The 21286-nt window shown below is 46.5% G+C and overlaps 1 protein-coding gene across 3 annotated transcripts in view; it reads left to right on the top strand.

Annotated features, from left to right (window-relative positions):
- The window catches only part of LOC129699518 (ribosome-binding protein 1-like), an 81946-nt gene that overhangs the window by 14829 nt on the left and 45831 nt on the right, over positions 1–21286 (top strand). For all 3 annotated transcript variants that reach the window (XM_055639389.1, XM_055639388.1, XM_055639390.1), the window contains exon 2: positions 11291–12023. In XM_055639389.1, coding sequence (XP_055495364.1) covers positions 11315–12023 — 709 coding nt within the window. In that variant the 5' untranslated portion in view covers positions 11291–11314. The remainder of the gene's footprint in view (positions 1–11290; positions 12024–21286) is intronic.

Raw genomic sequence — 21286 nt, 5'->3', positions numbered from 1 at the left:
AGGTAAGCCACCTTACTTTTCTTTGGCACTGGGATTATAGTGGTCTTCTTGAAGCAGGTGGAGACCTCTGAAAGGAGTAGTGAGAGGTTAAAGATGTCTGTGAATACCTCTGCCAGCTGATCCACACAGGTCCTGTTCTTGTGCCTGGTGGCTCCATACGGGCCAGTTGCTTTTCATGGGCTCACTCTCAGGAAGGCCAATCTTGCGTCAGTCACAGTAACTATGGGTACAGGCACTCCCGAGACTGACAGGCGGATGTTGTTCCACTGACCTTCTGTTCAAAGCAAGCGTGGAATGTATTGTCATTGGGGAGGGACCCATTTGTGCCAGCGATACTGCCTTTCTCTGCTTATAACCCTTCATAGGGTGCAAGCCTTGCCACATTCTACAGATGTCTATGTGGTTAGTCTGGGATTCAAACAAAAACATTGTCTGTCCATTCCCTCCACAAATGTTGCCTGACTGAGTTCCTCCAGAACTTTGTGTTTTGCTCAAGATTCCAGCCCCTGCAGTCTCCTGTGAGTCATAAAGTGATACAGTGTGGAAACAGGCCCTTCAGCCCAACTTGCCAACATGTCCCAGCTACACTAGTCCCACCTGCGTGCGCTTGGTCCATATCCCTCCAAACATCATATCCATGTACATATCTAACTGTTTCTTAAACGTTGGGATGGTCCCAGCTTCAACAACCTCCTCTGGCAGCTTGTTCCATACACCCACCACCCTTTGTGTGAAAAAGTTACCCCTCAGATTCTTATTTCTCTCTGCTTGTTTTGACAGTGGCAGCTACTTGCCTACTGGTGTGCAGAACCAGTCCAGGCTGGTTCATCCTGACTTTGACCCCAATGTTCTGACCTGGAGGTGAGTTGCTGTCATTCACCCAAAGCTCTCGGCTTCAGTTAGCTGGGAATATTTGGAATCCTACTCTTGGCTGTGCAGGTACCTCAGAAAATATGACCAGGCATTTGGAACTTTCGAAGCACACTGGGCTACTGGTTTTTCCATTTTATACCTTGAGCCTCTTGACGGAAGGAGATTGGTTGTTTTATTTCTAAGCATTCAACTGTTTAGCAACAGAAGGAGAAGAGAACAATCTCTGGATTTGTGCCAAGGAAATACTGCAGTTGGTGCTTCAGTGCAGAGCTGAATAGAGTCATACATCACAGACTGGTCATTCGTCAGAGCATGCCCATGCCAACCATGATGCACCATCTACACAAGGCCCACCTGCCCGTGTTTGGCCTCTATCCTAAACCTTTCCTATCCATGAAACTGTCCAAATGTATGTTAGATGTTTTCATTGTGCCTGCCTCAATTACCTCTTGTGTGAAAAGTTGCCCCTTGGGTTGCGATTAAATTTGCACCTCTCACCGTAAGCATATGTCCTCTGGTTCGTGATTCTCCTGCTCTGCATAAAATACTCTAAGATCACCATTCAGCCTCCAGCGCTCCAAGGAATAAAGTTCTAGCCTACCCAACCTCTCCCTATAGCTCAGGCTCAGGCCCTCGATACTTGGCAACATCCTCGTAAATCATTGCACTCTTTCCAGTTTAACGACGTCCTTCCTCTAGCATGGTGACCAAAACTGAACACAGTCCTCCAATGTGGCCTCACCAACGTCTTGCAGAAGTATTTCGAGACACAAGGAACAGCAGGTGCTAAAATCCTGAGCAAAACAAAGTGCTGGAGGAACTCAGTGGGTCAGGCAACATTTGTGGAGAGATAACATTTTGGGTTGGGACCCTTCTTCAGATTAATGGAGTAGGGAGGAGAACGCTGGAATGGAGAGGTGGGGTGGGGCAAAGCCTGGCAAGTGATAGACAATAGACAATAGGTACAGGAGTGGGCCATTCGGCCCTTCGAGCAAGCACCGCCATTCAATGTGATCCCGTTCCTGCCTTCTCCCCATATCCCCTGACTCCGCTATTTTTAAGAGCCCTATCTAGCTCCCTCTTGAAAGCATCCAGAGAACCAGCCTCCACCACCCTCTGAGGCAGAGAATTCCGCACTCACCTCGTCTCTGGTCTAAATGGCTTAATAGGTGGATAGGTGGATACAGGTGAAGTAGGGTGATATGCAGATGGGTGGAGTAAGTCAGGAGTGTCGGATATACCGAAACAGAACAATGAAATTCTTATTTGCAGTTGTACAATAAGTCTGTACATGCTGTAGTCAATAGATAACATTGGAAGCAGACAAAAAAACGTTCAATAAAAAAAAATCTATGTAGTGCAAACAGAGCAAAAGCCTGGTCAAATGTGTGACCACGGTGGTTTGTAGATCGAAGTTTAGTTGGTGTTTGTAGTGTTCAAGAAGCTGTTCCTGAAGCTGGTGTTCAGACTCCTGTACCACCTTCCCCATGGCAGGAGTGAAATGAAAGTGTGTCCAGGGTGGTGTGGGTCCTTGATGAAGCTGTTAAGTGACAAGAGCTAGACGTGAAAAGGAGACAAAAAGGTGTTGGATCAAGAAAGAAGAGTAGGAGTGGAATGTAAGGCAAGAAAGCAAGATGGATGGAAGAGGAGAGGGGAATGAGGGAGGAATAGAAGAAAAGAAAATAAGAAAAGTATTACAGGATAATCATAAATATGCAAAATCTTAGTCTGCAGTGCAACCAAGACATAGTCCATAGAAAATCATTAATAATAATAATAATAATAATTGTATTTATAGAGCACTTTAAAAACAAACATAGCTGCAACAAAGTGCTGTACATCACTAATCATTGACAAAAAAGTTAATACACACCAAAAATAACAATCAAAAGAAATAGTAGGAAAAGACATGTAAAATAAAGAAACATCAAAAACACCAAAAACAGAAGCAAAATCTCAGGCATGGTCAAAAGCCAGGGAGTACAAATGTGTTTTAACACTGGATTTGAAGATGGACAGTGAGGGGGCCTGTCTGATGTGCAACGGCAGGGTGTTCCAGAGTGCCGGAGCAGCAACAGAGAAGGCTCTATCCCCTCTGAGCCTCCGACTAGACCTCGGTACCTCCAAGAGCAGCTGACCAGCTGACCTGAGGGACCGGGCAGGAGCGTATGGGTGGAGCAGCTCAGAGAGGTAAGGCGGGGCGAGCCCATTCAGAGATTTAAAAACAAATAGCAGTATCTTAAAATGAACTCGAAAGTGCACTGCGAGCCAGTGGAGGGAGGCCAGAATTGGCAATATGTGCTCCCTCTTTCGAGTCCCTGTTAAAAGGCGAGCAGCAGCATTCTGAACCAACTGGAGACGAGCCAGTGAAGAACGAGCAACACCAAAATTGTTGCTGAGGTTGGTGTTGTGCAGCGTTCAAGAGTCCGATGGTTGCTGGGAAGAAGCTGTTCTTTGACCTGGAGGTTTTCAGGAAGTGCATTGGACCGCATTGGTCTCTAGTTTCTCCCACCTGCAGATTCACACGTGCAGCTACTTTGCTGATCTTTTTCTAAATGTTAAGCAGAAGGATGCCGAAGCAGTGTGTGAAATCACTTTCTTTGTAGCTCTCTTAAAGGCCTGTCTCACTAGGCGATTTTTTTTAGGCGACTGTCACAGTCGTAGCAGGTCACCAAAGAAACGGCAACTAGACTAATGGTCCTGTCCCACTTATGGGCTTGTCTCACTTAGGTGATTTTTTAGGCAACTACAGGTGACTAGTTTGTCACCACGTGTTCGCCGGTGGTCGCCGGGAGTAGTCTCCTGAGTCGCGCAAAAAAGTCGCAGCGTCTTTCTGGTTGCCGCTAAATTTTCCACATGTTGAACATTTTTCGACGACAGTGGGTTTGACGCCAATGAGCGTAACTTGACTTCTCCTGACGCAGGTGTTGTTGTATGTTGTAGGTTGTCGTCAGGATGACGTGGGTTGTCGCCGGTTTTTCGGTGACCTGCTACGACTATGACAGTCGCCGGCAGTTGCCTAAAAAACCGGCAAGTGGGACAGGCCCATTAGGTGATTTTTTTTGTTTTAGGCGACTGCCGGCAACCACGACAATGGACCTGGCGACAACCTACGGCAACCTGGCGACAACCTACGGCAGCACTTACGTCAGGAGAAGACAAGTTATGACAAGCCCACGGGAAGAAGCTGTTCTTTGACCTGGAGGTTTTCAGGGAGTGCATCATTGGACATTTTGAACAATTTTGAACATTTCAAAATCCAGCGGCGACCAGAAAAACGCTACAACTCTTTGGGCAACTGAGGAGACTACTCACGACCATACTTGCGACACCCCGGCGACCATGTGGCGACAGCCTAGTCGCCGGCAGTCGCCTAAGTGGGACAGGCCCTTTATGCCTGCTCCTCCCTCTCTCGCCTCCACCTTTTCCCTTTTACTTGCTTGCTCTCTCTCCACCCACATCCTAGTCTGACCCTGAACTTTTGAGCTGTAAGGCAGTTTTGTAGGTTGCCTGTGCAACTCCACCCAATCTGGAATCCTTCAGGCAAGAAAGGCAGGGATTGACACTAAGTGGTGATTTGGTAATTATACAAAGACCATTTAGTGGCTAATTTTAGCAGTGGCTGAAATTCAAGACATTGGAAACAGTAGGTAACATATCTAAAACTGAATATTTAATCTCCACTTTTATGATGTGCACAAACTCGTCTCGAATCCGACTGGGAAAGGGAAGTATTTGCAATTTTTAGTGCTCTGCATTGTCCTGAAGTTACTTTTAAATTCCAACTAAGAGGTGTCGCTTTTGGAAAAGCAGGGGATATATGGCCTCCTGCTTAGTTGGTCTATGTCTCCATCGAGAGTGGCTGCTTTCTCCTTCTGCAGTCCAACCACTCAGTATGAACTGTGTGACTTGCTCCTTCACTATAAGGTTAACAAAACGGGAAAGTATTTGGGTCAGTCTGGGCAAGGACTGGTTCTCTTTAACTTCCTTACAAAACATATGGATTACAAGCAAGAATAGGCCACTCAGCCCCTTGAGTCCATTCCAGCATTCAACAAAGCTGGTCTGGTGAAATGGAGACACAAGGAACTACAAATGCTGGTTTACATAATAAAAAGATCCAAAGTGCTTGAGTAACTTGGCGTGTCAGGCAACATCTCTGGAGAACATGGATAGGTGCCATTTTGGGTTGGGACCCTTCTTTAAACTGATTGTGGGAGGGGGGGGGGGGGGAAAAAAGTGGGAACAAAGTAGGACAAAGCCTAGCAATAGCTAGGTGGATAATATAGATGAATAGTGGATGCAGTCAGAACCTTTTTGTCAAAGACTGGAGGGCATGGCTTTAAGGGGGGGAGGAGTGGAAGAATTTTAAAGGAAACTTGCAGGGCATGATTTTTTTTACACGGAGGGTGTTGTGGCCTGGAATGTGCTGCAAGGGGTGGTGGTGGAGGCAGATATGATAGTGGTGTTTAAGAGGCTTTTAGATAGGCACATAGTTATGCAGGGAATTAAAGGATACGGATCACGTGCAAAATCAAACAGTCAAAGAAGATTAGTTTGAGTTTGACAACATGTTAGGCATGGACATGGCCTGTTCCTGTTCGTACTTCAACTCTGGATTCAACTCTATGTTCCATGCAAGAGCTGATGTTCACCAGCCCTTGACCTTTACATATCGTTATGGTCGAGTCCATCGCCATCAATGTCCTGGGGATCACCATGGATCAGGAACTTAACTGGATAGTCACAAGTATCAGGCAACAAGGTTAGAGGTTGGGTATACTGCAGTAAGTGTCTAACTTACTGAAGTAAGTCTGAAGAAGGGTCCCGACCAGTCCACATTTGCCACAGATGCTACCTAAAACGCTGAGTTTAGTTTACATGGAAACAGGCCCTTCGGCTCACTTAGTCCGCACCGATCATTGATCCCCGCACACTAATGCTATTCTACACACATTAGGGACAATTTACAATTATATCAAGCCAAGTAACCTACAAACCTGTACGTCTTCGGATTTGTGGAGGAAACCGGAGATCCCAGTGAAAACCCACGCAGGTCACTGGGAGAATGTATAAACTCCGTACTGGCATCACCTGCAGTCAGGATCAAACCTGGATTTCTGGCATAGTAAAGCTGCAACACTACAGCTGTGCCACTGCTATCTGAGTTACTCCACACCTTGTCTCTTTTTTTGTGAATCAGTATCTGCAGTTCTTGAGTTATAGATAAGTGATTATAACTTTGTATCCTCAAGCAAGGGTTCCCTACCTGAGGTAAATATATCGTCAGGGGATAAATTTCACCTACCTTATAGGTAAATTTGTTGATTCTGGATTTGTACATATTTTTTCTCATTGACTGACTGTGTTTGGTTCTAGTATACCAGTATCTGTTCATCATTAGTTGTTCATAAATAAGTGAAATAACATTGTTATGTGCTATTAAAGTTGCCAGGGATAAACGGGACGAAAAAGGTTGGAAACCCGAGTCTTAAAGCCTCTCCACTATTCGCAAGGCTAGGAGCTTCAAATTCCCAGGCATAAACATGACCAACAATCTGGCATGAACAACCACTTTGAAGTGACAGCCAAAATAAAATCCCAACACCCCTACTTTCTCGGGAGACTGAAGAAATTTGGCATGTCACCAACATATTCTGTCCATTGCCTCCACAGATGCTGCCTGACCCGCTGAGTTCCTCCAGCACTTTGTATTTTGCTCAAGCTTCCAGAATTTACGTTATCTTGTGTATAATTAATGCTTTGTCCACATGTGCATAATTTAGTCCCAGAATTTTGTTGCTTAATGAAAGGGAGATGACAGTCTTTACACTTTGAATACATGCAACCCTTTGTACTGTGAGCAGACTAGGCCACTTAAAACGATCACGGCTGATCTGATTGTAATGTCAGTTCGACATTCCTGCAACCCTCGTAATCTTTCACCTCATGGCTTATCAAGAATTTAACAATTTAGTGATTATTTATTCAAATAATCTGTCTTCCACCATATTTGGAACAGAGAGGTCCAAAGACCTTCAGCCATTGAGTGGGAAAATCTCACCACTTCTTGTCTTGAAGTGGATGAGGGTCTCATTTATAAACGGTGACTTCTAGTTGTAGATTCTTGTGAAGAGCTACGGAAGGAGAAAGCAGTTCACTTTCAAGAGTTAAGTGTGTAAATTGTCACATGTACCAACGATGGAACAGTTCAATTCTTGCTTGCACCAGAAAACCAGGCCTGTAAATGCAACAACACGAGGCCTGTAATTGAACAACATGCAAACAAAAGCTTGTCACTGTATCTTGGTACACGTGATAGTAATAAACCATATCATTAGGTATGAACATTTAATTCAACTTTAGATAACTAACCTATAAACATAGAAACATAGAAAATAGGTGCAAGAATAGGCCATTCGGCCCTTCGATCTATAAAGAACCACGTCCCCTCTTTCCCCCCCCCCCCCCTTCCACTTATATTCCTTCCACTGGATTCACATTTTGAGGTTCTTCTACCATTATTGCACACTGTCTTTTCATCTCTGACCTTTATCCAGCCATCTGCCAGTCAAACCTCCCCTCACCTGTATTCACCTATCACTTTGTCTTGTCCCCACCTCTCTTCCTGCTTTCTTCCCCCTCTACAAACAGAGTTCTGACCTAAAACGTTGCCAGTCTAGAACAGTTAGAACCTTTAGTCCCATGGTGGAAATGTCAAGGACCTGAGGACATGGCTATGTTGAGAGGGGCAACATTTAAAGGAGATGTGCAGGCCAAGTTTTTTTTTCCACACAGAAAGTAGTGGGTGCCTGGATTACGCCGCCAGGGGTGGTGGTGGAGGCAGAGACTTTTGGATAAGCACATGGATATGCAGAGTATGGAGGGATTTGGATTATGTGCAGGCAGATAAGGGTTGGTCTTGGCATCATGTTCAGCGCAGACATTGTGGGCTGAATGGCCTATACTACTTTTCTATGTTCTATCTATATTCCCCAGAGATTGTAAACCAGCATCAGCAGTTCCTTGTATCTACCCGTACCAATTAACCAGATCCATTTGAATCTGTCTAATTTGGGTCTGAGTGTCTTGCTTTTCCTCCCTCCATGTCAAGGTTGGCGTAATGGGACTAATGACAGCTTCCTCGGCAAACGTCAGCAGTCTTTGTGGGACTTCTACCAGTTCTCAAACGTTAATCGAGTGTGTGCTCAACTCTGATGCGCAGCGAGGACCAGCAATGTGGCTGGGGATGCAAGGTCGCCTTGTACGTGGTCTCAAAAGTGAATTTCAATAAATTAATAACAAATAACAGACACTTTGGCCTTCCGAGTCAACGCCGACCATTGAACACCCGTTCACACTAGCTCTATGTTATCTCACTTTCACATCCACTTCCTATACACTAGGGGCAATTTACAGAGCGTATTTGGGATGTGGGAGGAAACCAGAGCACCCGGAGGAAACCCATGTGGTCACGGGCAAGGTGCAAACTCCACGCAGACATCACCTGAGGTCAGGATGAACCTAGGCCTCTGTAGCTGTGAGGCAGTGGCTCTACCTGCTGTGTCACTGTACGCCCACAGGTAATTGCTTTGATGTGCTGGGTCCAGGAAACAGAAAGGAACAGAAAGAAGGAAAGTTGACAAACTAAAGATGAGCCAAATGCAGGCACGGAATGGGTGTGGGCTGTGCCCAGGTTAAGAACATAGTTTGTACTGGGATTTCTATTTTGTACTCTTAATTTGATAAGATAAGAAAATACAGCTGTACCATTGAAATGACTGAGCATTGACTTTGTACTGGGCACAGTTGTATTCCAACGATTTTATCTGCTGTGGTTATAATTCCAATATCTATGCAAATATTAGCTAAGTGACTTGGCATCAGTATTCGTGGCATCTCTCATCCTCAAGTATTAAGAAACCCCTGTTTCTAACCTCTGCTGCACTTTGAGCACACTGCTGATGGAATTTATTTTTAAGTTGTTGAGTTGCTGTCATCCAACGTAAGCAGGACCTCCTTTATGAAACCTGTAGAGACGCACACTCCCAGCTCAAACACGCATTAACAACGCATTCAGTCAGCAACCGTGAGTCAGAGACAGAGTTAATATGTGTGTATTGCAGCAGCTGTAATGTAGTAAAACCTGCCGAGGCATCTCATGGCCAAGTAATCACACCTTGATTCATGCTCAACAAGAGGCAGGGCTGTTGGGAAACATTGTCAAATGCTTCAGAAAAGACACAAGCCTCAAGGAAGTACCTCGAAGCAGTGACACATCATTGGAAGAGAGTTTAATGACAGCTTGCAACTTTCCTGATGGTATTGGTTTAATAGTTTGGACTCTAGAGATGATGGCCCTTTGGCCCATCAATTCCATGCCGACAATCAATCACCTGTTCACACTAGATCTATGTCATTTCAAAAGAAGCCACAAAATGCTAGAGAAACTCTGGGTCAGGTAGCATCTCTGGAAAACATGGATAGGTGATGTTTTGGGTCGGGACCCTTCTTCGGTCTCTAGGAGATGCTGCCTGAGACGCTAGGTTACTCCAGCTCCTTGTTTATTTTTTTATAAACCAGTGTCTGCAGTTCCTTGCTTCTGTTATCCCATCTCATCCCCTTACACACTAGATATAATTTACAGACACCAATTAACCTACAAACCTGCACGTCTTTGGGATGCGGGAGGAATCTAGAGCACCAGGAGAAAACCCACACGGTCACATGGACAACGTGCAAAGTCCACACAGACTTTGATGTCAGGTCTCTGGCACTGAGGCACCGGCTCTACCTGCTGTACCACTGTGCTGCCTGTCTCATTTACCAAGATACAATGAGAAACCTTTACCTATATGATTCAATGATGTGTTTCCAAAAAGTGTGCAAAAGGGGGTGGGGCGGAGAGAGGTGGGGGGGGGGACTAGGAAGCGAGATGGTGAGGGAGGGAGAGAGAGAGGAGGCAGAGGTAGAAGGGAGGAGGTTTAGAGAGAGAAAGGGGGAGAGGGTAGAGGTAGCAAGGTTTGGGCATCTGCCTTGTACTGCACTTTGAAAGCTGAGCAGAGTTGGCTGGATTAGTGACTAAGTTTAAAACCGGTGTGTCCTGTGTGGGGAAGAGCCACTCTCCAATCGCCCCTCTCCGATCACCTACAGAACCCCTGACCTGTCTGTGCTGTGTACTGAAGCTACTGCTCACACCCCTGCAAGCCTTGATCTGTTCCACAATAACATCCACTGTTTCTTCAGCGAGCTCTTCCTTTGTGAATTGTATTTTTTCCCCTCTTGTAATTCTGACAGTAACAGAGTTTTCTGTGCAGTCATCTTGTGTTTCTTGCCTTAAAGCACCAAGAGCTTAAAATTCCAGACTCCTGTAATCGGGGCTGGGAGTTAAGTCTGCTTGGCTCAGTCAAGAATAAATATTTACTTACTTGCTATGGGGGTGGAGGGCTGGGGAATTGAGTGGAGAAGTGAAGCCTACAATTCAGCACTTTTTCCTCCCTCACTGTATCTAAATGGGGAAAAGGGGGGGATTGTGAGGGGGGGGGGTATTTTTTCATCCCCTCCGTCATTTCATAGGACTTCTCCACTTTGTATGGGATTTAAAGTCGGAGCAAGCAGCCAAAATGCAGATGGGGAACTCGATACGCCTTAATCCTGGCACCGTGTAACAATGCTGCATTCTATGTCGCGCTCAAAGAGTGGCTTGGCTCAGCGGCGATAGGATCCCCACCATCGACACCGTCCACAATTCATGCTGCCTCGGAAAAGCAGCCAAAAGAATCATAGACTTGTCCCACCCCAGTCATTCCTCCTCCCCGCTCCCGTCAGGCAGAAGGTACAGAAGCTTGAAAACGGGCACTGCCAGACTCTGGAACAGCTTCTTCCTCTGTCGGGCTTCTGAGCTAAGCTAGGGTGCTGCCTGGTTCACCTCTACCCCATTGTGGACATGAGACTTTGTCTCTGGCATTGACAAGCCATAATGCTGAGAACTATATTCTATCTTCCCCTTTGCTAGACTTATAGTACTTGAGTTTGATCGTATTAACGTACAGTATTATCTGATCAGTTTGGATAGCATGCAAAACAAAGCTTTTCACTGTACACGTGACCAAGGCAACTGAACCGTCCTCTCACCAGCTAGAGAGCGGCCCTGACCTCCCCTCTATCTCATTGGGAACCTTTGAACTCTCTTTAATCTGACTATTATACTTTATCTTGCACTAAACATTATACCCATTATCCCGTATCTGTGCACAGTGGGCGGCTCTTGTGTAGTCTTGCCTTTGACTGGATAGCACACAACAAAAAGCTCGTCACTGTGCCTTGGTGCACGTGACAATAATAAACCTAAACTTGGTGTTAAACTTGGTGGCCCCTTAACCTCAGTATCACTGTTCTTCTTGTGTTGCTTTTGCAGGTTGGGCAGGAAAGCAAGGATTGAATGAAGATGGACATCTACGACCCACAGACGTTGGGCTTCATGGTGTTCGGCGGTTTCATGGTCATCTCCGCCATCGGGATATTCCTGGTCTCCACCTTCTCCATGAAAGAAACCTCATATGAAGAGGCCTTGGCCAAGCAGAAACGGGAGCAGGAGAAAGCCCTGCAGGCCAGGTCAGAGAAGAAGAAGAAGGAGAAGTCTGTGGACAAGAAGGGAAAGGTGAAGAAACGTGAGGAGAAGGCCAATGGGAGAATCCCGGAGACTGAACCAGTGCCCGATGTTTCTGAGGCCGAGGTAGAAGTGGAAGCTGTCATTGTGCCGAGCGTGGAGACTCCCATCCTGGCCGTCGCTGCCCCCGCTCCTCCTGCCTCTACCCCAGAGTCGTCTCCTCCCCCGGCCTCCAAAGAGAAGAGGAGGAAGGAGAAGAAGGTCGCTAAAGTGGATCCAGCCCCCGGTTCGGTTCCAGCCACGGCCACGGGAGTGGGCATCGCCAGGCAGACCCCTATCGCCAGCCCCTTGCTGGAGCCAGTCAGCAGGGAGGTGCCTGTGATGGCCGTTCCACCGGTGGGGTCCCAGCTGAGTACCCCACTAGCCGCCGCCCCTCCCGCTCCTGGTGCCAAGAAGCCAGACGCCTCCACCAGCCAAGATGAGCCAAGGCAGGAAGGTCCGGCAAAGAAGAAGGTGGCACCCAAGAAAAAGTCCGAACCCGGTGAGCATTCGGCGAGGTCTGCCCTCTGTGGGATGGTCCCTAATCCCCACGCTGTTGCAAGGCTGCTTATTTGTCTGAAATGTGTTCACCCTCCTCCCTCCCTCCTCCAATTCAGTTATCATCCCCTTAGAGTTGGAGAACAAAGAACGCCCTGTGCAGAAGTAACTCAGTGGGTCAGGCAGCATCTCTGGAGAACGTGGTTAGGTGATGTTTCGGGTCGGGACCTTTCATCAGTCCGACCCGAAACGTCACCTATCCATGTTCTCCGGAGAAGCTGCCTGGTCTGCTGAATTAGTTCAGCATTTTGTGTCTTTTTTGTAAACCAGCATCTGCAGTTTCACGTGTCTCCATAGAACAGTACAACACAGGGACAGGGCCTTCAGTCCACAATGTCTGTGCAGAACAAGATACCAAATTGCACATAATCCCAATCCCTCCACTCCCTGCATATCCATGTCCCTACCTAAAAACCTCTTAAAATCGCCCTATTGTATCTGCCTCCACCACTACTCCTGGCAGCACGTTCCAGGCACTCGTCACTACCTGTGTTTTTTAAATTCTTGCCCTCACATCTCTTTAAACTTTTCCCCTCACCTTAATGTTATGCCCTCTAGTATTAGATATTTGCTTCCTAGGAAACAATGTTCTGACTGTCTACCGTACTTGTGCATCTCATAATTTATATACTTCTATCAGGTCTTCCCACTGTTTTCCAGTAAAAACAATTCACGTCTAACCAACTTCTCTCTGGTGCTAATACCCTTTAATCCAGGCATCATTCTGGTAAACCTCCTCTGCGCCCTTTCCAAGTCCTCTGCATCCTTCATCAAAGTCCTGACTTTCTGACTCTTGTACTAAATGCCCCGACCAACGAAGACAAGCATATCATAGGTTGGATTATAAAGTTTAGAATTGGGATCTTTGGCCAGCCATCGAGCACCTTTTATTATGTTAAGTTTAGAGATACAGCAAGGAAACGGGCCTTTTGGCCCTCAGAGTTGGACCATTGATCATCATTCACGCTAGTTCTATGTTATCTCACTTTCACATCCATTCCCTACACACTAGGGGCACCAAGGCAAATTCCTTGTATGTGTACATACTTGGCCAATAAACGTATTCATTCATTCATTCATTTAACAAGGCCAATTATCCCACAAACCCATAGTATAATAATCACATACTAATACCATTTTATTCTTCCCCACACCCCCTTGAACTCCCTCACCACTACTGATTTTGATCAATTCAGCTACACATGAAGCACAGTTTACTGTGACCAATTAACCCGACAACCAACAGGTCATTGGGCTGTGGGAGGAAAGCAATACCTTTTAAGTTGAAAATGCTGTAAATATTTGGCAGGTACAGCACCATCCACGGAGAGAGAACCAGAGTTTTCAGGTTTGACCATCTACAAGATTGCTTCACTCCACAGATGCTGTTTGATCCCCTGGGTGTCTTGTCTTCATTACAGATTTTCAGCTTGTGCAGTTCTTTTTTTTTTTTTGTCTTTCTATATTATGAACTACAGCGGACACCTTGTCGGTAACCATGTCAACCTGCTTATCATAACATCTTTGAAGCAAAATTAACTAGCTAAATCTTGCTGGCTGTTGTTGGCGATTTTGATCTAACTGCTAAAGATTTATCAGGCGTAACCTTGCTAAATCTACTTTGATTCATTCAAGGCTGTGCCAGCATTTAATTGCTCATTCCTAGTTGCCTGGTAGAAGGTGGCAGCCTTTGTGAACCGCTGCCGTCCGTGGTGTGAGTATATCCACGATGCTGCTAGAGTTGCAGGATTGTCACCCAGCCCCAGTGAAGGAGCGGCAAAATGTTTCCGGCTCAAAATGTCACTAACCTGGAAAGAGTGCAGAGAAGATTTACAAGGATGTTGTCAGCAATCCAGGGCTAGAGCTACAGAGAGAGGTAGTTAATTTATTGTTTAGAGGGAACGATGCTGCTGCTAGAGTTTACACGCTTGTCACCCAGCGGGTTCCAGTGAAGGAGCGGAAATAAATGTTTCCGGCTCAAAATGTCACAGACTGAACCTGGGAAAGAGTGAAAAGAGAGATTTACAAGGATGTTGTCAGCAATCCAGGGCTAGAGCTACAGAGAGAGGTAGTTTAATTTATTGTTTAGTGGAAAGTGGAAAGCTTCATCCGGTGACTACAAACAAGCCACCCACAGCATTCAGATACAGGATAAAGGGTACATTTAGTGCAGGATGACAGCAAGGATAGGGTGGCACAGTGTTGAGTTGCTGCCTTACAGCGCTGGAGACCCAGGTTCGATCCCAACTACGGGTGCTGTCTGTATGAAGTTTGTACCTTCTCCCCGTGACCGTGTGGATTTTTCTCCGAGATTTTCGGTTTCCTCCCACACTCCAACGACGTACAGGTTTGTAGGTTAATTAGCCTGGTGTAAATGTAAAAGTGTCCTTATTGTGTGGAGGATAGACAATAGGTGCTGGAGTAGGACATTTTGCCCTTGAGCCAGCACTGCCATTCAATATAATCATGGCTGATCATCAACCTCAGCACCCCGTTCCTGCCTTATCGCCATCTCCCATGATTCTCCATATCCCCTAACTCTCTCTTGAAAGCATCCAGAGAATTCCGCAGATTCTCAACTCTCTGGGTGAAAAAGATTTTCCTCATCTCCGTTCTAAATGGCCTTCCCCTTATTAGCATAAATGGCATACCCCTAGTGTTAATGTGCGGGGATCGCTGGTCCGTGCGGACTCGGTGGGCCGAATGGCCTGTTTCCGTGCTGTATCTCTGAAACTAAAACTAAACTGTGAAGTTCAGTAAAGTCCGATTAAAGATAGTCTGAGGGTGTCCAATGAGGATGATGGTAGGTCAGGACCGCTCTCTAGTTAGTGATCGGATGTTTCAGTTGCCTAGTAACAGCTGGGGAGAAACTGTCCCTGAATCTGGAGGTATGCATTTTCTTACTTCTGTACCTCTTGCCTGATGGGAGGGAGGACAAGAGGGAGTGATTATGCTGGTGGCCTCCCTGTGGCAGCGTGAAGTGTAGATGGAGTCAATGGAAGGGAGATTAGTTTGTGTGATGGTATGGGCTGCATCCACAACTGCAATTTCTTGCTGTCTTGGAGTGATTCCCAAACCATGTTGTGAGACATCCCGATAGAATACTTCTATGGCGCATCTGTAAGTGTAGGTGAGGGTTCTTCAGGACATGCCGAACTTCCTAAGCCTTGGGCAGGCTAGGACCTTATTTCTTGGAAGTGCAGGAGACTGAGGGATAATCTTATAGAGGTGTATAAAATCATGAAGGGGATTGATGGGATGACTGCACAGGATTGTGGAATCCCCGTATATAGGCAGAGGCACTGAGACCCTGTCAAAGAGACAACACAGAGGGCCAAAGGGTCTTGTGTGTATTCATCTTCTACCTTTGCTGTCCTTGGCTGTACATAAACTGCAGGAAATGGTCTCATAGTTTCAGGCCCCACAGAAATGTGGCTAATTCCCTGATTACTGCCCTTTTCCTGTTTATATGGTTTGAAATATCGCTCACTATTCCTGGGTCTTCTGTGCATTGAATGCCCAGAAACATGGGCAGAGTGTGTGGCATTGGGCTGCACTTCCTGCTGCCTCTTAACCCCGTGCAGGCTCACCATGCAGCAAGCAGGATTTTGTCAACCCAATAATCTGGAGGAGGTTTGTTAATGCTAAGGTAGAATAAAAATCAAGAATGTTTAATTGTCATAGGCACAGGCAACGGAACGGTGACATTCTTTCTTGCAGCAGCTTAAGAGTAAATGCAATGGCGCCCACACGCACACACTTTTTATTATCACAATCACAATAATACTTTATTAGCCAAGTGTGTTTTGCAACATACGAGGAATTTCATTTGCCAAGTCAGTCATACAAATAAAAAACAACGGAACACCCAAAACACATTTTAACATAAACATCCATCACAGAGACTCCTCCACATTCCTCACTGTAATGGGAAGGCAAAAAAAAGTTTCCCCTTGCTCTCCCGCGGTCTGGGGCCTCGAGCCCTCCGTTGACTGGATAATCTTGACTCCCGTAGCCACGTCGAGGTGATCAGCTCCTGCATCGGGGGGGGGGGGGGGGGAGAATGTCAGCTCCCCCGCGCTGGACGATCGAACCTCGTGTCGGGCTGCGGTTGGAGCGATCCCAGGCAAGGGATCGACTCCGATGTAAGTCCACGCCCCGCGGGAGAGGCCCAAGGTCAGTCCGAGGAGGCCTCCAGCTCCATCGATGGATGGGAGGCCGAGAATGTGATCCGAAAATTAATCGCATTTCCAGCAAGGTAAGAAACTGGGGGAAAAAAACTTTCCCCCCCCCCCCCCCCCCCCCCCCCCCCCCCCCCCCCCCCCCCCCCCCCCCCCCCCCCCCCCCCCCCCCCCCCCCCCCCCCCCCCCCCCCCCCCCCCCCCCCCCCCCCCCCCCCCCCCCCCACAAAACAAACCGGAGAGCATTTACACAGACTTTAAACACACATTAAAAAGATGGAAAAACAAACCGCCTGGTGGCACGGCTGCCAATCGTACGGCACCCCTGGTGGTAAAATCTCCTTTTATTATATAAATATAATAAAAATACAATACATTAATAACTGTTCCACTAGTCCAAAAAACCTAAGCCCGTAGAGCAACCAAATATAGTGTATAAAAGATCATAGCTGCTTGATGGTGGCGTGGAGATGAGAGCGTGGCCAGTGTGGTGTGGGTCTTTGATGTTGGTGCCTCCTATAGATCCCTCTGATCCCTCCCCTCCCCCCCATCATGGCCTTCCTGCTTGTTGTGCCTCACACTACTTCTGACATAGTTCTAGTATTATGGCAAGTGATAGGTGGATACAGATGAGGGAGGTGTGATTGGCAGATGGTTGGACAAAGGCCAGAGATGAATAGACACAAAGTCCGAGGTAAGATTATGAAGCCAGAGGAAGGAATATAGGTGTCGGGGGGGGGGGAGGGGAGAGAAGGGAATGGGAAACAATGGGTGCGAAACCAGATGGGGGAGGGGGTTAATAGTTAGTTACCTGAAATTGGAGAATTATATGTTCATACCATTGGGTTGTAAGCTACCCAAGCAGAATATGTGGTGCTGTTCCTCTGGTTTGCGTGTGGCCTCACTCTGGCAATGGAGGAGGCCCAGGTCTCCATGAGCCTTGTGGTATCTGCTATTCGGGGGCACTGCAGTGCTCTGCACAAGTGCGTTCACTGGCCTGATGACACCTAAGCAGTAAAAACGCTTTACAGCCCGCAAAGGCACGCTTGCATTAAATCAGCTGGCACCTTGTGGACTTTGACTTTTTGAGATTAGTTTGTAAATTATAAGAGGTGCCCTTTGACACAGTTGTCTGGCAGCTCACTGGGAAGCCGGGGACACACTGTGTTACCGTGCAGTGACCTTTATTTATTGGGAATGGGCAGAGGTGAAGAAATGCCAGAGACCTTATTAAACTCTTGAGTAAAACGTTTACAGGAAAGAGATTGTATGTGGTTGCAATGGCCGTGCACAAAACTAAACATCAAGGATGCATGGGATAAGAAGAAGAATTCCCCTCTGCTGGAATTTTTCCTTTGCCTTTAACACACCATGTTATTTTCAAAGACCAGTCTGAAGAAAGGCCCTGACCAGAAACGTCACCTATCCATGTTCTCCAGAGATGCTGCCTGACTCGCTGAGCTACTCCAGCACTTTGTGTCTTTTGTTTGTAAACCAGCATCAGCAGTTCCTGTTTCTATATTCACAAAGACAGCTAGGTACACTGAAACAATCCTGTGGCCATCTGCGTAAGCTTATGTTTATTATTGTTATGTGTACCGAGGTACAGTGAAAAGCTTTGTATAATGAGAACTGAACATAAGAGACTGCAGATGCTGGTATCTTGAACAAAGCACAATGTGCTGGAGTAACTCAGCGGGTCATGAGGAATAGGAGTAGAATTAGGCCATTCGGCCTATCAAGTCCACTCCACCATTCAATCATGGCTGATCTACCACTAACCCCATTCTCTTGCCTTCTCCCCATAACCTCTGACACCTGTACTAATCAAGATTCTATCTATCTCTGCCTTAAAAATATCCACTGACAGGTTTCTGTGGCAAAGAATTCCACAGATTCACCACCCACTGACTAAAGAAATTCCTAAAAGAAAGTCCATTAATTTTGAGGCTATGACCTCTAGTTCTAGACTCTCCCACTAGTGGCAACATCCTCCCCACATCCATTCCATCCAAGACTTTCACTATTCTGTATGTTTCAATGAGGTCCCCCCTCATTCTTCTGAACTCCAGCGAGTACAGGCCTAGTGCTGAAAAATGCTCATCATAGGTTAACTTACTAATTCTTGGAATCATTCTTGTAAACTTACACTAGACCCTCTCCAGAGCCAAACACATCCATCCTCAGATATGGTGCTCAAAATTGCTTGCAATATTACAAATGCGGCCTTACCTGTGCCTTATAGAGAGAGATTCAACATTACATCCCTGTTTTTGTATACAGGCCCTCTTGAAATAAATGCTGGCTTTGAGTTTGCTTTCTTTACTACGGTCAGGCAGCTTCACTGGATGGAATGGACAGATGACGTTACGGTTGGTACGCTTCTTCAGACTGAAGACAAGTGATTGTAGAAGGAAATGTGCGTATGTGTGTGTAGAAGGCCGGAGGTTCCTACTTGATCTTCCCCCTGCCATGTTTGTTGAGCAGTGACAGTGGTGAGAAACTCCCCGGATGCTTGCTTCTGCTAATCCTTCACAAGCTGAACTTTAAATGTTTGAACAAGGTGAGACTGCACTGTTCAAAAGAAAGTGCCACTTGACCCACAAGGTGGGGGATGGGCAGCAGGGCTGTGAGCTCCTTGGAACTTGTAGAGCCTAACTTCAGGGGCCCTCTCGGAGTCTGTCTGTTGCCCTAGTCTTGGGACCAGCAGGAGCCTTGTTCTCCCTCCCACAGTGAGTGGGGTGCAGGCTTGCTGGGCTTGCTGACGTCAGCACCCTCTCTGCCTGCCTCTGTTTGCTTATGCAGTCCCGTCCCTCCAGAGGGAAAAGTGCAACGCTTGTTTGACTAGAACATCTGGTCAGCAGATTGCCGGATGGTTAACCATTGAAGCACCACTCCTCTCTACAGCCGTGTGTTCTAACCAAAGACCACGGATAGGGGCGATGGCCAGTGTCTGTATACCCATGGTAGGAGTGTCTGAAACCAAAGGGCACAAAGAGAGAAGGAGGAGGTTTCAAAGGACTCGAGGGATAAACCTCTCGCACAAAGGGTATAAAGAAGGAACTGCAGATGCTAGTTTACAAAGAAGGACACAAAGCGCTGGACAGACTATGTTTCTGATTCCGAATCAGTCTGAAGAAGTCCTGACCCAAACCGCCATCTGTCCATTTGCTATTCCTGGTGTCTGCCCTGCTCATTACCTTTGCAGAATGTAGCACAGGACAGGAGCAGGCCCTTTGGCCCACAATGTCTGCTGCTAACATGATGTGAAGATAAAGATCTCATCTGCCTGCACCTGATCCATATCCCTTCATTCCCTGTATATTCATGTGCTTATCCAAATGTCCCTTCAATGTCACTATCGTATCTGCCTCCATCACCACCACTGGCAGCGCATTCCAGGCACCCACCACCCTCTGTGTGTAAAACTTTAAACTTTGCTCCTCTCACCTTAAAGCTATGTCCTCTCGTCTTTGACATTTCCATCCTGGGAAAAAGGTTTTGACTGTCTTCCCTGTACATTCCTCTCATAATTTTATAAATTTCTATCAGGTCTCCCCTGAACCTCCGAAATTCCACAGAAAACAATCTAACCTCTCCGTGTATCTAATACCCTCTAATCTTGGCAACACTCTGGTAATCCTTCTTCTGTGCCCTCTCCAAAACCTCTGCATCATTTCAGTAATGGGGCAAGCGGAACTGCACACAGAGCAGTAGGAGTCTTCTTTCCGTCCACACATGGCAATTCTGACACTTGAATGACAGCCGAGGTTTTATACTCTGGCTTCATTCAGCAGCTCCAATGATAAACACCAATTTGGTTGAAAGTAATTGGTTGCTAGCACCATTGATTGCTAGCACCAACTGACCAGTGCCTGGTGCTAGTTAGTGCCAATTTCTGGGTAATAGCTCGCTGCTTTGTTTTTCCCCCCTAGCTTCAGAGCTTCTCGTCGGAGAATGAGAGAGGGGAAATGAGAATCGGTTTCTTCAAAGCACTGGTGGATGAGCAGAGGGGCGGCACCTACTGTTCAGTTCATGAAGTGCAAGCGTGGCACAAGATTGGGAAGAATCCCTGCCGATGTTCTTCATGTCCGACCGGAATTCCAGAGGGAGGGCAGCCTGGGCCTCTGGGGAAGTGAAACAGTTGCAAGTGCATCAAGGTAGTTGTGCACTTGTGATATTGTGTTCAGTTTTGGTCGGAATAGATAGGGTGAATACACAGTCTTTTACCCAGGGTAGGGGAACCCAGAGGACATAGGTTTAAGATGAAAGACTTTATAGGAACCTAGGCGGGAAATTTTTCATGCAGAGGGTGGTGGGTGTATAGAATGAGTTGCCAGAAGAGGTAATTAAGGCAGGTACTAGAACATCATTTAGTGATAGGAAAGGTTTAGAGGGATATGGGCCAAACATGGGCAAATAGGACTAGCATAGATGGGGCATCTTGGTCAGCATGGACAAGTGCTGAAGGGCCTGTTTCCATGCTGTATAGTACTGATTTTGCAGGATGCTGGTGAGAACGCACCAGGACTCGGTCCCCTTATTTAAGGAAGGCAGTCCAGATGAGTTTCACTCATCCAATAAGTGTGTGAGAGACTGGATCTGTCTTTTCTAAAAAAAATACCTCGAGTGGTGTCTGAATATTTTGTGGATCATAGCTTGATGTTTGTTTATCAACAGAGTGTTTAATTGTCATAACAGAGTAATAAAATGCGTACTTGCTGCAGTTTAACAGGCTTGTCAACACAATAACACTCAGATTAACGTATAATGATCGATAATACAATAAATTAATAATGGTTACCAGACTCTAATAGTGTAAAACCAAAGTCCGTAGTGCAATCAAAGAAGACATTCACCGGGGATGTTACCCGGACTTGTGGGCTTGAGTTATAGTGAGAGGTTGGATAGGCTGGGACTTTATTCCATAGAGCATAGAAGGATGAAGGGATGACGTTGTTTAGGTGTACAAGATCATGAGGAGCATAGGTAAAGTGAATGCTCAATCTTTTTCAAAAACTAGAGGG

Source organism: Leucoraja erinacea, chromosome 8, assembly GCF_028641065.1.
Source record: "Leucoraja erinacea ecotype New England chromosome 8, Leri_hhj_1, whole genome shotgun sequence".
NCBI classification, from domain to species: domain Eukaryota; kingdom Metazoa; phylum Chordata; class Chondrichthyes; order Rajiformes; family Rajidae; genus Leucoraja; species Leucoraja erinaceus.
The sequence above is the reverse complement of the archived record's forward strand: the minus strand, read 5'-3'. Positions and strand labels throughout refer to the sequence as shown.